This window comes from Myxocyprinus asiaticus, chromosome 12, assembly GCF_019703515.2.
Source record: "Myxocyprinus asiaticus isolate MX2 ecotype Aquarium Trade chromosome 12, UBuf_Myxa_2, whole genome shotgun sequence".
In the NCBI taxonomy this organism is placed as follows: Eukaryota; Metazoa; Chordata; class Actinopteri; order Cypriniformes; family Catostomidae; genus Myxocyprinus; species Myxocyprinus asiaticus.
The window spans coordinates 50327618-50342366 of NC_059355.1; the positions used below are offsets into that span (position 1 = coordinate 50327618).

Here is a 14749-nt window from a genome sequence, read left to right on the forward strand (position 1 = left end):
ATGGGGTGACGTCACTAGCAGGGAGTCACACAGCAGATCTGCTTCATCCATCTGTTTTAATATCAATTTAATCTTGGTGTTACAGAGACCGATTATATATATAACTGTCACCACTTCACACCGAACGTGCTGCAATGGCTGATCCGAAGTATGCCAACCTGCCGGGCATCGTAAGTGCTTTATTCTGCACATTAACAACAATAACAACAGTGAGGTATGTTAGCATTAGCACAGATCACGCGCACGGTTGAAGCTCCTGTCATAAAACCATCCGTTTATGAACTCATGATGTAAAATATTGGCAAATATAATTATACTTTATCAAACTATCAATGTCAACGTTTAATACTAGTTAACAAAAGCAGCATTTGCAGAATTATAGAAGTATAGTTTTGTGAAGGGCGTTGGCTAGCTTTGGGATGTATGTTATTCAGTGTCGTAAAATGTCAGTATTTCAATACATTGTGTAAAATATAATGTATATGTAGTTTTTTTAGTTGGCCTAGATGTCTCAACGGGGACGACACGCTGCATTGCCTGCGTTTGCATTGTTTGCCCCTATGTTATCTAGTTGTATATCTCTGCTTTGCTAGGCTTATAAACACAAATGTAGTAATATGCATTCTATGTTTACAGTTAGCTGGAATGGATTGCCTGTGTTCTATGTAGTTATATATGTGCCACAATTCTGCACGCGCAAGATGATATTTTGAGCGTACAAAACATTTTCTGCATGCACAAGTTTATATTTTGAACACACACAAAAAAAAAAAAAAAAAAAAAAAAAAATCTGCATGTGAAAGATTATATTTTGAGCACACAAAAAATGTTCTGCACATGCAAGATTATATTTTGAGTGCTCAAAAAAATTTCTGCACGAGCAATTTTTAATTTTGAGCGCACAAAAAACTTTCTTCATGCACAAGATTATATTTTGAGCACACCAAAAATTTTCTGCACGTGCAATTTTACATTTTGAGCGCACAAAAAATATTCTACATGTGCGTGGTATTTTGTGCGCACAAAACGTTTTCTGCACACGCAAGATGGTAATTTGAGCGCACAAAAAATGTAATGCACGCGCAAGATTATATTTTGAGCGCACAAAATGTTTTCTGCACGCACAAGATGATATTTTGAGCACATAAAAAATTGTCCGCATGCACAAGATGATATTTTGAGCACACAAAAAAGTTTCATCAAGCGGTTCTCCCAGCTTGGACCAGCTTAAACCAGCTGCCATGTTCCAAAACACAGCTCCCAGCTTAAGCTGGTATCCTTGTAAACATTTGTGTTAACATAATAATATGTATCCTATGTTTACAGTTAGCTTTGACGTATGGCATGCCTGTTTTCTCATATAGCCTGATAGTGAGCCGAAATCACATTTAATAAAATACCATCATTACTGAAATGACATCATCATTATTAAAATGACATCACTTTTTCTCAGGCATCCAATGAGCCTGACGTGTATGAGACATCTGATCTGCCCGAGGATGATCAGGCCCAATTTGAGTCGGTGAGTGTGTGTGTGTGTGTGTGTGTGTGTGTGTGTGTGTGTGTGTGTGTGTGTGTGTGTTGTTCCGTTAACTGATGTCTGTACAGTATGTGTGTATAATTCACTCAGATTTGATCTAATGACACTCTCCCTCCCCTCCACTAACTCATCTTCATTGTTTGATCCACTCCGGATGCTAGTTTGTGCAAGTAAGATGTGCTTGTTCTCTAATGCGGTAACTGCATGAGTTGATATCTTCTTCCCTTTTCACCTGTTTTCCAATCATGGACAACTGTACAATTTGAATTGGGGTTTGGTTTGATTTTTATTTTATTTTATCTAGAACAAATTCTCACAGGTCTGAAGGTTTGTTGCTTGTGTGTGTGTGTTATGTGCTTATTACATTATGACAAATGGCCTTGTAATGTGAAATTATGCATAAAATTGTTCAATCTTAGAAACTGGTTTTACTCATCTAGATTATTCATGAGGTGCATTCCAATAATCGTTCCACCATATAGATAGTTTGTAGCTTTAATGCGTTGTAATGAAGTTGTTTGTTTTGAAGAAGAAACAGTGTTACATTTGAAATTGTGACAGAGAGACAAAGTGTGTGTTTCACTAACTTCTCCTGCGAGCTCTGTATGTGTGAAACCGCTGCTGTTTCTCTGAACTGAACTGACTCTGCATTGACTCTTTCTTTCTTATTCCTCTGAAAGTTGTAGACTAACACTTTTTTTTTTTAACCTCAGAACACACGTCTACTACATAATGATTTCTAGGACTCTAGATTGCACCCTTACCTAAGTGCATCCCATGATTTCAGCCTTTGCTGTTGTCCAAACATTTTGCACATCATCTGAACATCTAGAGATGCTTATTATACCCCAAATACACAGCATATATGACATGACATAACTCACTGTGATTTATGACCTTTTAGCAGTTTTTGGCTTTATATCTTGTTCAGTATGATTATCATGGGTAGCAAGCATCAGAATCTAGTTGTACAGTTATTCTGCTGTAATTAAAAGACTCAAACCATCCGGGGAGATTCACAACACAAAACAAGCCAACACTCTGTTCTCCTCTCACACCAGCTCCTGTTGTGCATGTCATGTGATAACTACAATAATATCTCTTTCTCTCTCTTCCTCACTCTCTTCTTGTTTTTGCTCTAACTGTCTTTGGGGACCGAAGGAGCTGGTAAGAGTCTCTGATTCCCCCTTTAACAGCTTCTATCTCTCCTAACATCTGCTGACTCTAAACCAGCCTGATCATGATCTGTGCATGTGCATCTGTGAACTCAACACACATTTGGACTAACAGTTCTTCACTGTGTTGTTCTGGCTGTCAGCATTAACATGTCACAATTAAGATGATTCATTAAACCTCATGTTAAAGGTCCGTCTGTCAGTGTCTGTTGAAGGGTATTTTCATCCCTGAAGGTGAATCATTCAGAAATCATCAAGGGATTTTGCACTTAGTGTGTGCGTGCGTCTGCGTGCGAGTGCGTGCGTGTGTGCGAGTGTGTGTGTGAGAGAGTGTGTGTGTGTGTCTGTCTGTCTGTCTGTCTGTCTGTCTGTGAGTGTGTCTGTGAGTGTGTCTGTGAGTGTATGTGTGTGTGTGAGAGAGAGAGAGTGTGTGTGTGTGTGTGTGTGTGTGTGTGTGTGTGTGTGAGAGAGAGAGAGAGAGACAGAGAGAGAGTGTGTGAGAGAGAGTGTGTGTGTCTGTGAGTGTGTGTGTGTGTGTGAGAGAGAGAGAGTGTGTGTGTGAGTGTGCGCGCGCGCAAGTGTGTGTGTGTGTGAGAGAGTGTCTGTCTGTCTGTGCGCGTGTGCGTGCGCGTGTGTGCGTGCGTGCGTGCGTGCGTGCGTGTGTGCGTGCGCGCGTATATGTAGTCATAAACTAATAAATCTGCCAATGTTTGTCCGTTTTGAGATTACCGGCATTGTTCTCTAACGGTTTCCGCTTGGCCGATAAACAAAAGTGTCCTGTGAAATGTGAATATCGAGCAAATATTGTGTAAAATAAATATGCATTTTAGAAAGTGTTAATTTTCTTGTATACAGCTTTATTCATATCATTACATATAGGCATTATATTGGTCATCAGTCACCATGCTCTCTAGATATCAGTATTGTAAAACCATGATCGATGGAAAGTAACGATTAATGCAAAGGAACAAAATTCCTTTTAAATTGATATTTGAGGCACATTTTACTGTATTAAAGAGCTATAATGCAGTTTGAGGAAATGAGGGGTGGACCATTTTTAATACAGCATTTTCAACTAGATAGATTTCATTGTTGCAAAAGAGGGATCAAAGGACTCTTTATTTTCACATTATCTTGACAATAATAATTTTTCTGAAAGACAAGAAAATGTCTAAGACATATAGATACTCACTTTGTCATAACAGCACTTCTTTTAGAAGTTATAAGAGCCACATTTATGATGTCATTGTGTTTCAGTGTTGTCATTATCCGTAGCGTTTTTGAGGTTACGATTATTTCACTCAAACAAAATTCATACCAATACGTTAATTGTCGTGATTATTAAGTAATCGTCTGATCGCATTATGTGAGCTCTCCAAAAATGAACTTCGACCGTCTGAGCCGCACCGTGGATGACATGAAGTGTGTGAAGAAGATTAACCACTTCGGAAGCGCTCTGACGTGTACGCCGTCTACAGAGGATTTTGATAGTGAATGCAAAGCGTTATATGTTGGTGTTTGTGTGAAGTGAAGGTCAGAGTGGGTGTGGGGTGTGAGATTGAGCCTTTCAAATCTGCAGTAGAACACATTCAGGTCGTCAGCCAGTTGTTGGTCCACCACAGGGTTGGGGATAGGAGTCCTGTAATTCGTAAGTTGTTTCAGGCCACCACACTGATGCAGGGTCGTTAGCTGAAAACTTGTTTTTCAGCTTCTCAGAGTATCTTCTTTTAGCCACTCTGATTCCCTTATTCAGTGTGTTCCTGGCCTGATTGTACAAGACTTTATCCCCAACTCTGTAAGCATCCTCTTCGGCCTGACGAAGCTGCCTGAGCTCTGCTGTAAACCACAGTTTGTCGTTGTTAAATGTTAAATAAGTCCTAGTAGGAATGCACATATCCTCACAGAAACCGATATATGATGTAACAGTATCTGTGAGCTCGTACAGGTCTGTGGCTGCAGTCTCAAAAACACTGTGCAGTCAAAGCAGGCTTGTAGTTCCAGCTCTACTTCATTGGTCCATCTCTTTACAGTCCTTAATACAGGCTTAGCAGATTTTAATTTCTGTCTGTAGGTTGGAAGAAGATAGTCCCAAAGCTGCTCTAGGAACAGATCGATATGCATCCTTTATTGTTGTGTTGCAGTGAGCCAATATATTTCTGTCTCTGGTTGGGCATGTAATGTGCTGTTTGTATTTGGGCAGTTCACTTGTGAGATTTGCTTTGTTAAAATCCCCAAGAATAATAATAACTGAGTCTGGGTATTGTTGATCCGTGTCTGTGATTTGATCAGCCAGCTGTTGCAGCGCTGCATTCAAACACGTGTTTGGCGCGATATACACACTCGCCAGAATAATCGAGGAAAACTCCCGCGGTGAGTAGAAAGGCTTACGGTTAATAAAGAGCGCTTCCAATTTAGGACAGCACAGCCTCTTTAATGTTGTTACATCTGTACATCAACTTTCATTGATGTAAAAGCATGTTCCACCGCCTCTCGTTTTCCCTGTTAACTCCGCAATGTGATCCGCTCTGAACAGCTGAAATCCCGGCAGATGTAACGCGCTGTCCGGAATGGCTTCACTCAGCCAGGTTTCTGTGAAGCACAAGACAGCAGAGGTTGAAAAGTCCTTGTTTGTGGGGGCCTGGGTAGCTCAGTGGTAAAATACGCTGGCTACCACCCCTGGAGTTCGCTAGTTCGAATCCCAGGGCGTGCTGAGTGACTACAGCCAGGTCTCCTAAGCAACCAAATTGGCCCGGTTGCTAGGGAGGGTAGAGTCACATGGGGTAACCTCCTCGTGGTCGCTATAATGTGGTTTGTTCTCGGTGGGGCGCATGGTGAATTGAGCGTGGTTGCCGCGGTGGATGGCGTGAAGCCTCCACACGCGCTATGTCTCCGTGGCAACACGCTCAACAAGCCACGTGATAAGATGCACAGGTTGACTGTCTCAGACGTGGAGGCAACTGGGATTCGTCCTCCGCCACCCGGACTGAGGCGAATCACTATGCGACCACAAGGACTTAGAGCGCATTGGGAATTGGGCATTCCAAATTGGGAGAAAAAGGGGAAAAGTACCCCCCCCCCCCCAAAAAAAAGAAAAGTCCTTGTTTGTGCGGGTGAGGAGATGTAGTTCGTCCGTTTTGTTAGGAAGAGAGCGGAGATTCGCAAGATGAATGCTCGGCAGGGCTGTTCGAAAGCTCACCGGCTCGTCTTCCTCGCCTGCGTCTCCTAGCGCGTTTAAACAACACAGCCGCGCCTCCGACTAAAATGTCCAGCAAAATGTCTGAATATTCAAAAACCGGGAAAAGACTGTCTGGTATATGCTGTCGAATGTTCAGCAGTTCGTCTCTGATAAAACTGACTGGAAAAAGATTACAAAACACAGGACAAACTAACAAAAACAATAGAAGCACTCCACACCGATGCGGCCATCCGCAGCGCCATCATGATGTATACGTTAGGTATGATGAACAAATGGTTTCCATTCTTTACTTTAAATACCCACAATAATGCATTACGCACATGACAGTTACAGGCGCTTCATATCAAATTGTACAGATATCAGTGTGAGAATCACCAAAATCCACTTCTCGTTCTTTTACCATAATGATTCATATAGATCGCTGACTATTGCTTTGTTCTTCCGTGCTGTGTTTCAAGGCAGTTTATGGCATTTATAGCCAACATTTAGGAAGCGATTATTTTTTTGAAGAACATTGCAATTTAAATGGTAACATGATATACACATTGATCATGTCACGTTGCCGCACACACCTGCAGGGTCTGAAATTAACAACCTCTAAGCACCGATTGCGGATACATTTTCTATTCGGCCGGAAGATTTTGCGGTGTCAACCAGGTGTTTTTTTTGGGGGGGGGGGTAGTCAGCGTCCGTAACGCTGACCTGAAACTGCTCTAGAGAGCAGGGTGGCCTATGTAGTACTGATCCCTCCAAAATACAATTTAATGTTAAAGAATGTGTTGACAGAAGTGCACTTACAATGGAAATCTATGGGGCAAAATATATCCCACAATATTCCATTAATTGGCCGAGGGGGCGCAGTTATAGCCTGATAATCTCAGGCTTTATCACTAGTACATACTCCTTTATAATAACTGTTATGCATGCAAATTTGAGACGGGAGCATTAGAATATATAATGTACAGGATAAAATTAGAACAGTTGTGATTTGTAACAGTCCAGGATCAGCAAATGTCATGCATGTTGCTTTATTGTGTCATCAATTGAACTTCACCATGATGATTCTCTGTTTGGGTACTTTAAAATGAAAGTCTGAATTTGGAATGTTCTGGAAGTGCCGAGCTATACTGAGACAATGGTGAAAATACCCTTCACGCTGACCATCTCAGCCACTTAAGACTGAAAACTGTCCAAATACTCTGAGTTCACTGTATTCTTGCATTCATCACACTGCGAACGTGTGTGTTCATTTGTACCAACTTAAAAGCCACAATAGACCGCTTTTCTGCAGAGTTGAGATATTGCAGCTTCGTAGTTGAACTTTTTAGTTCACTTAGGCATGCATGACTATTACTAATACTTGCATTTAGTCTTAGCCATTTGAAGAACCCCTAACCTTATGTATTAAACGTTCAGTGTGCTCTAGACATGAATGATCCCTCAAATCATGTGTCTTGTTGAGGAGACACTAATAAAAAAATCCCATAGACTTGCATTGAAGGAGGGACTCGAGTCATTTTCTCTGGTAAATGTAGAAATTTAGTTGCTAGAATGATAGAAAGTTTACAGAGTCTCTAAACACATTTTCTGTCAACTTGAAACTCTTCCTGTGCTTATGTTTTGAATTGTGTTTCTGAGGATAAATTGTTTTGTGCTGGCGCACACACTGATGCATGACGGTGTGTTTCTGTTTAAGTGAACAACAGTGACGTCCTGCAAAATTTGTGGAATTATCCTGTGTGATCAAACCGCTCTCTGCACGATTAAATCAACAATCCGCTTTTCAATCAGCCACGCCTCTTCTATGGGAGAGGCTTAATGTAATCTCGAAGACATAGCCAATCAGAGCTTCCGAAGCATCTCGTTCTAAATCCCCTCAAAAATCAGCAAGACATCTAGATCTTTTTGCCCACTGCATGCACGATGTGAAGAGTGTGCGTCTTTGGTTTTTAATTCTTTTCGGAATGGTTTCTAACTCTTCTCCGCTGCTTAAACAGGAGGAGTTGTGCAGTGACAGCGTGGAGCGGATTGTCGTCAATCCAAACGCCGCCTACGACAAATTCAAAGACAAACACGTTGGCACAAAGGGTCTGGGTGAGTACAACCGATGGAAGAAATCTTCCCAAAAGAAATTCCTTGTATTTGCTTTGACATGCTTAACAAACCCCAGACTTACTGGGAGAAGTTTTGTGGTAGTTCTGGAGGAAATGTTTTCTTTTTTGGCTAGAGTAAATATACTTTAATGTTTAAATCTATCAGCATAAAGTCTGGTCCACATTGCCACTCATTCAAACCAAGAACTGCCAGAGGCGATTCTAGGGACTCTGGGGGCCGTAGGCAAAAAAAAAAAAAAGCAGGCCCTTCTCTGCATTACAGAAGCTTCCAGTGCACAAACAATACAATAATAAAATAGAATAAAAATAAAAAGCGAATAGAAAATATAAGTATATATAGAAATACACAATAAGACAAAATATATAGACTGGCGGCCAAAAGTGTGGAATAATGTTCAGATTTTGCTCCTATGGAAAGAAATTGGTACTTTTATTCACCAAAGTGGCATTCAGCTGATCACAATGTATAGTCAGGACATTAATAACATGAACAATTACTATTACAATTTGAATAAAAAATCTTCTTAAACTACTTCAAAGAGTTCTGCAGCAATGACAGCTTTGCAGATCCTTGTTATTCTAGCTGTCAGTTTGTCCAGATACTCAGGTGACATTTCACCCCACACTTCCTGTAGCACTTGCCATAGATGTGACTGTCTTGTCGGGCACTTCTCACGCACCTTACAGTCTAGCTGATCCCACAAAAGCTCAATGGGGTTAAGATCCATAACACTCTTTTCCAATGATCTGTTGTCCAATGTCTGTGTTTCTTCACCCACTCGAACCTTTTCTTTTTGTGTTTCTGTTTCAAAAGTGGCTTTTTCTTTGCAATTCTTCCCATAAGGCCTGCACCCCTGAGTCTTCTCTTTACTGTTGTACATGAAACTGATGTTGAGCGGGTAGAATTCAATGAAGCTGTCAGCTGAGGACATGTGAGGCGTCTATTTCTCAAACTAGAGACTCTGATGTACTTATCCTCTTGTTTAGTTGAACATCTGGTCTTCCACATCTCTTTCTGTCCTTGTTAGAGCCAGTTGTCCTTTGTCTTTGAAGACTGTAGTGTACACCTTTGAAATCTTCAGTTTTTTGGCAGTTTCAAGCATTGTATAGCCTTCATTCCTCAAAACATTTCATTCCATTTTTGACCTAATATTGACCTTAAGACATGCCAGTCTATTGCATACTGTGGCAACTCAAAAACAAACACAAAGACAATGTTAAACTTCATTTAATGAACCAAATATCTTTCAGCTGTGTTTGATATAATGGCAAGTGATTTTCTAGTACCAAATGATCAATTTAGCATGATTACTCAAGGATAAGGTGTTGGAGTGATGGCTGCTGTCTAGATTTGATCAAAAATGGCTTTTTTCAAATAGTGATGGTGTTGTTTTTTACATCAGTAATGTCCTGACTATACTTTGTGATCAGTTGAATGCCACTCTGGTGAATTAAAGTACCAATTTCCTTCCGAAACAGCAAAATCATTATTCCGATTATTTTTTTGACGAACTTTGCAATTTAAATGGTAACATGATATACACATTGATCATGTCACGTTGCCGCACACACCTGCAGGGTCTGAAATTAACAACCTCTAAGCACCGATTGCGGATACATTTTCTATTCGGCCGGAAAATTTCGCGGTGTCAACCAGGTGTTTTTTTTGGGGGGGGGGGGGGGTTAGTCGCGCGTGTGTGTGCGTGCGTGTGTGCGTGCGTGTGTGCGTGCGTGTGTGCGTGCGTGCGTGCGTGCGTGCGTGCGCGCGCGTGTGTGTGTGTGTGTGTGTGTGTGTACACACACACACATATATATACAGATGGAGCAAGGCAATGTAATGGCAGAAAAGGTAGGATATGTTGGAAAAATATAAATAGACTAAACTGTGTATTGCACATAATTATTACTCAATGGGGCAGTTTTAAGGCCCCAGTTTTAAGATAGCAGGTGCAATCAGCACTGAAATTGCGCTGCATTTCGAGTATTTAAATGAATTCATTGTTATTGCTTTCCGTGCTAACACGTCTCCTATCTATGTAAATTAGACTCGTTGTAGATTGCGCTTCATTCACAAAAATTGCCTGGCTCAATTTAGACCGTGCTATTACCGCCAAATAATAGTAGACAGTAAAATGAATTTTATTTAAAAGAGATGTTTGTGAATATTTTCAACTGATCATATCAAATGATGGAGAAGAGCGATGTAACCTGGCATATATCCAGATGCACGGTGTAGTCAAGCGCACGTGGATCACAGTGATGATGTACAGTCCCGGCAGTGTGTGTCAAATACGGTGGTCTGTGGCATCCTCTGCTACATAGCGCTCTGAATCGAATACTAGAACTGTGCGTGCAGATTGCATTTAACAGAGATTTTGTGGGCGCGTTTGCGCTTCTGCCTGATCTGCATAATTTATTTATTTTGGGGCAGTGGTAGCTCAGCGGTTAAGGCTCTGGGTTACTGATCAGAAGGTCGGGGGTTCAAGCCCCAGCACTGCCAAGATGCCACTGTTGGGCCCTTGAGCAAGGCCCTTGACCCTATCTGCTCCAGGGGCGCCGTATCATGGCTGACCCTGCACTCTGACCCCAGCCTAGCTGGGATATGTGAAAAAGAAGAATTTCACTGTATATGTGCAAATGTATAATGTGTGATAAATAAAGATAATTATAAATTATAAATTATTATAATTATAAATTATAATTAATTATAAATTATTATTTAGTAAATCGGTTGCTAAACCAGCACAGAGATCGGCGCTTTTACCAGGCGCAATTCATTCTTGGTGAATCTGCCCCTGAATGACATCCGAATCTTTTCTAAACAAATTTAAAGTAAACGTGAGAATCCATAAAATTGTCTCTAAATGCACACATATTTAGACTAGGCCTACAACTTTTAATGGACGTTGTTTGCTAAAGTCTCGCAATGACAAAAAGACGAGAGCTGGCTTTAATGGGCATGTGTGTCTTTATTACATGTTTATAATTTTGCATGTCAGATGTGTACTCCTGATGTAAATTAAGGAATTACTCTGCAACATTTCTATCATAAAACAGTGGTAAAATATCAAAACTGGATGATGGTGTAGCTATATTCCTTACATTTTGATATTCCTTAAATAAGAATTGTATGGAGAATAACATGCAGTAAATGTAAACAATACTCAACACAGGCCTGGGTAGCTCAGTGGTAAAATACGCTGACTATCACCCCTGGAGTTTGCTAGTTCGCTAGTTCAAATCCCAGGGCGTGCTGAGTGACTCCAGCCAGGTCTCCTAAGCAACCAAATTGGCCCGGTTGCTAGGAAGGGTAGAGTCACATGGGGTAACCTCCTCGTGGTCGCTATAATGTGGTTCGTTGTCGGTGGGGTGCGTGGTGAGATGAGCGCGGATGCCGCGGTGGATTGCGTGAAGCCTCCACACGTGCTGTGTCTCCGTGGCAACGTGCTCAACAAGCCACGTGATAAGATGCGCAGGTTGATGGTCTCAGACGCGGAGGCAACTGGGATTCACCCAGATTGAGGCGAATCACTACGCGGCCACGAGGACTTAAAAAAGCGCACTGGGAATTGGGCATTCCAAATTGGGTGAACAAAACAAAACAATACTCAACACGACTCACGCAGCCATTGGCAATCTTTTCATGAGAAGGGATAATTCTTTAAATATTACAGATTCTGTAATAGTCAGCACAGTCATGCTGCTTCTCCTCTGACTCCCAGATTAGTACAGACGTCAGACGTCCTCTTCGTGATGCCTGCATCCCGCTCTTATTTTTTTCATTTGATTGTAGCTAAAGTGATGGGGACCCCATAGGGGTTTTTCAAAAATGTCATTCTAGTCTACTAAGCATTGCTAATCATTGGTTTCAAGAGTCGTTGCTGTGAACTACTGTAAATGCTGCCCGCAAGGGGCCCTTTCCCAGCTTGGGGCCCCAGGCAATTGCCTGCCTTTCCTGTCCCGTAGACCCACCTCTGAGAAACGCCTGCTGAGACAGGAAGAGGCCATGCGATTGACAAGTGACCAACCACAGTTTTATTGTACATACCGCAAACAAAACTGAATGTTTCAATCAATTTGAACAACCCCGATATCAATTCTTAAAATCCCCAGATTGATAATTTGACTTAAACGTTTTTTCTCAGTTTTGGTTATGTCGATGATTATATATGTTAAATAGCAATTGAACTGCATAGTTTGAGCCCTTTTGTTCATTTGTAAAAGTAATATTTAGGTCTGGGATGTTTAATACATTAATTTCAGCAATTAATATTTGACTGTTTAACGTGAATTTTATTTCTTTTTTTTACAATCTGTTATTTTCTCTTCATGAAACTTTTCTCAGGAAATGTTTTTCCCTACTTCCTGTGGCTAAAATTGGCATATATACATTTCCCGGAGTTACACGCTCGAACGGACTGCACATTCAATCACAGAAACTGATTGTGTGGAGCAGTGCACGCTTATCCATTACGCGTGACGCATGTTCCGGGCAAATTCAACATGAAAGTGGATTTACTGTACGGAAAGTGGAGACTTGGCCCGCAAGCGGTGAGCCAGGCGTGGGAGAGATACGGCCAAGCAGCTGTATCTCTTTGCATCATCCGAAAACACTCACTTTCATTTAAACCAGTTTCAAAAGTGAAAACACAGCGTGTGTGCGATAGAGACTGAATGGCAGCCAGAGAAAATGATATATGTTTTATTTCTGTATGTATAGTGTCTAATAACGCTTTGGCAATGTTCATTTAAGTTTATCTTGACAATAAAGCTTGATATAAATTGAATCTGCCCATTTGATCCCATTATTTAAAAAGTCTACTAGAACGTGCCAGAAGATTTTGCACACCTTTGAATTGCAGCATGTCTACTAATTTTAACATTTATCTTAAAAAAACCTAACATTTTAACTTATTTAATATATCAAATCAACGAAGACTTACCAATTTCTTGCAAGTCCTTTTGAGTAAATATATTTATGAATACATTATATTTTAATGTTTGTTGTAATGTACCATGAGTAATCGTGATTAGTCACAGAAAACTGCAATTTAATTAAAAAAATAAATTATTGATTAACAGCCTTAGTAATATTTATTTAATGTACCAGGTTGGAAGGTCCCCTGTATAATTAACAGGATTAGAATTTATTTCACATGTAAACAAAATGGACTATAACTGAAATACACCCAAATGAATCCGAATCGAATCTTATCAAATTCACAGTTGAACCGAATCGAGAGCTTGTGAATCAGAATCAAATCGGGAAATTTGTATCGATACACTCAGTCCTGTAAGTTACGTTGCAGTCGTGCAATCTGATTGGATCTTGCTTTTTTTAACAAGTGCTCTCAAGTAAAGTGTGCAGTATGCATCTAATGCTGTGAATATCTTGTATCTCACCGTATGATCCTGTTTGTATGCAGATTTCTCTGATCGCATCAGTAAGAGTCGCAGGGTGGGCTACGAGTCTGGAGATTACGAGCTCGTGAGTGATCAACGCATTGTTTTATTTTGTCTATGGGCTCCATCAGTGTTTACTTTGCTTGTGTTTCTCTCTTCCTGCAGTTAGCTGAGGGTTGTGGGGTGAAAGAAACTCCACAGCAGAAATATCAACGACTGGTGAACGAGATTCATGAGCTGTGCCAGGACGTGGAGCATATTCAGGTCACAAAACACACACATCCTCCATCATAAAAGATCAGTTTGCTTGCGTCCAAAACCTTCAACATGCTTAATGCCGGCCTGAAACCAGTGTCCTTAGGAAGTCCCTACATACAACTGAGCCTCAGTGACAGACTAGGGGGGTTCAGTCTAAGGTTTTGGTCACAGCTAATATCCGTCCCGTTTGGTGTTTCTTCTGCAGGTGAGCACTAAAGAGAGCGGTGCAGAGGAGCGTCTCACTCCAGTGGCTTTGGCTCAGCAGGCAGCGCAGCTCAAACAGCAGCTGGTATCTGCTCATCTGGACTCATTGCTGGGACCAAACGCTCATATCAACCTCACCGACCCGGACGGAGCGCTGGCCAAGTGAGTGAGAGGTCTCATCTGTACAGAACTGCTGCTGCTTTGAGGTCCGTTGTAGAGATTCGAAGATTCATGCAGAAAACCTGAGCAACAAATTTAACAAAAATATGATGCAGCTGGTCTCAAGTCATGAGAAAATTAGATTATTTGGGTCTGAAGTGATTAGTATTATAAGGATGACTGATGTAGCAGAGAAAAGATAAGTTAAGGAATTTAAATGAGGGCTTTGCGATTAATCGCATAATTTTTCATAGTTAATCGTGATTAATCGCAGACTTTTTAAAGTGCTGAAATTTGACTCTATATACTTTAGAGTCTTTTGCAAACCCTTCCTATCGAAATGCATTTATTTCCTTCTTTGGAAAGAAAACAAAACAGTATGCAGTTTGAAATATAATGCTTTAACTTTTTCCTAACAAAGCCTTCAACAGTATTAAGATAGAAATGCACTAAAATAGCACCAATTCAAGTTACATTAAATGTTTCTGAAAGTCTAAGTGGAAGGTTGACTGGTTGAAAAAATATAGGTTGAGGATTCATCGCAATGGACATTAAATCTCTTAAACTTTAATACTCCACGATATTAATCGGCCGGCTGACTGTGGCTATCCGCTTTGCTACAACAATCGTGTAGCCGCATTCATGATTCGACACCAGCGTCAAGCGCCGCTTTGAACTCCACGCTCCAGACAACATCAAA

General features: G+C 40.9%; 1 protein-coding gene across 1 annotated transcript in view; it reads left to right on the plus strand.

Moving 5' to 3' along the window:
* The window catches only part of dctn2 (dynactin 2 (p50)), a 22646-nt gene continuing 7897 nt past the window's right edge, over positions 1–14749 (plus strand). The window contains exons 1-6 of the mRNA XM_051713117.1: positions 1–170; positions 1454–1522; positions 7909–8005; positions 13452–13513; positions 13594–13692; positions 13892–14052. Of these exons, the coding sequence (XP_051569077.1) occupies positions 135–170; positions 1454–1522; positions 7909–8005; positions 13452–13513; positions 13594–13692; positions 13892–14052 (524 nt within the window). The 5' untranslated portion in view covers positions 1–134. The remainder of the gene's footprint in view (positions 171–1453; positions 1523–7908; positions 8006–13451; positions 13514–13593; positions 13693–13891; positions 14053–14749) is intronic.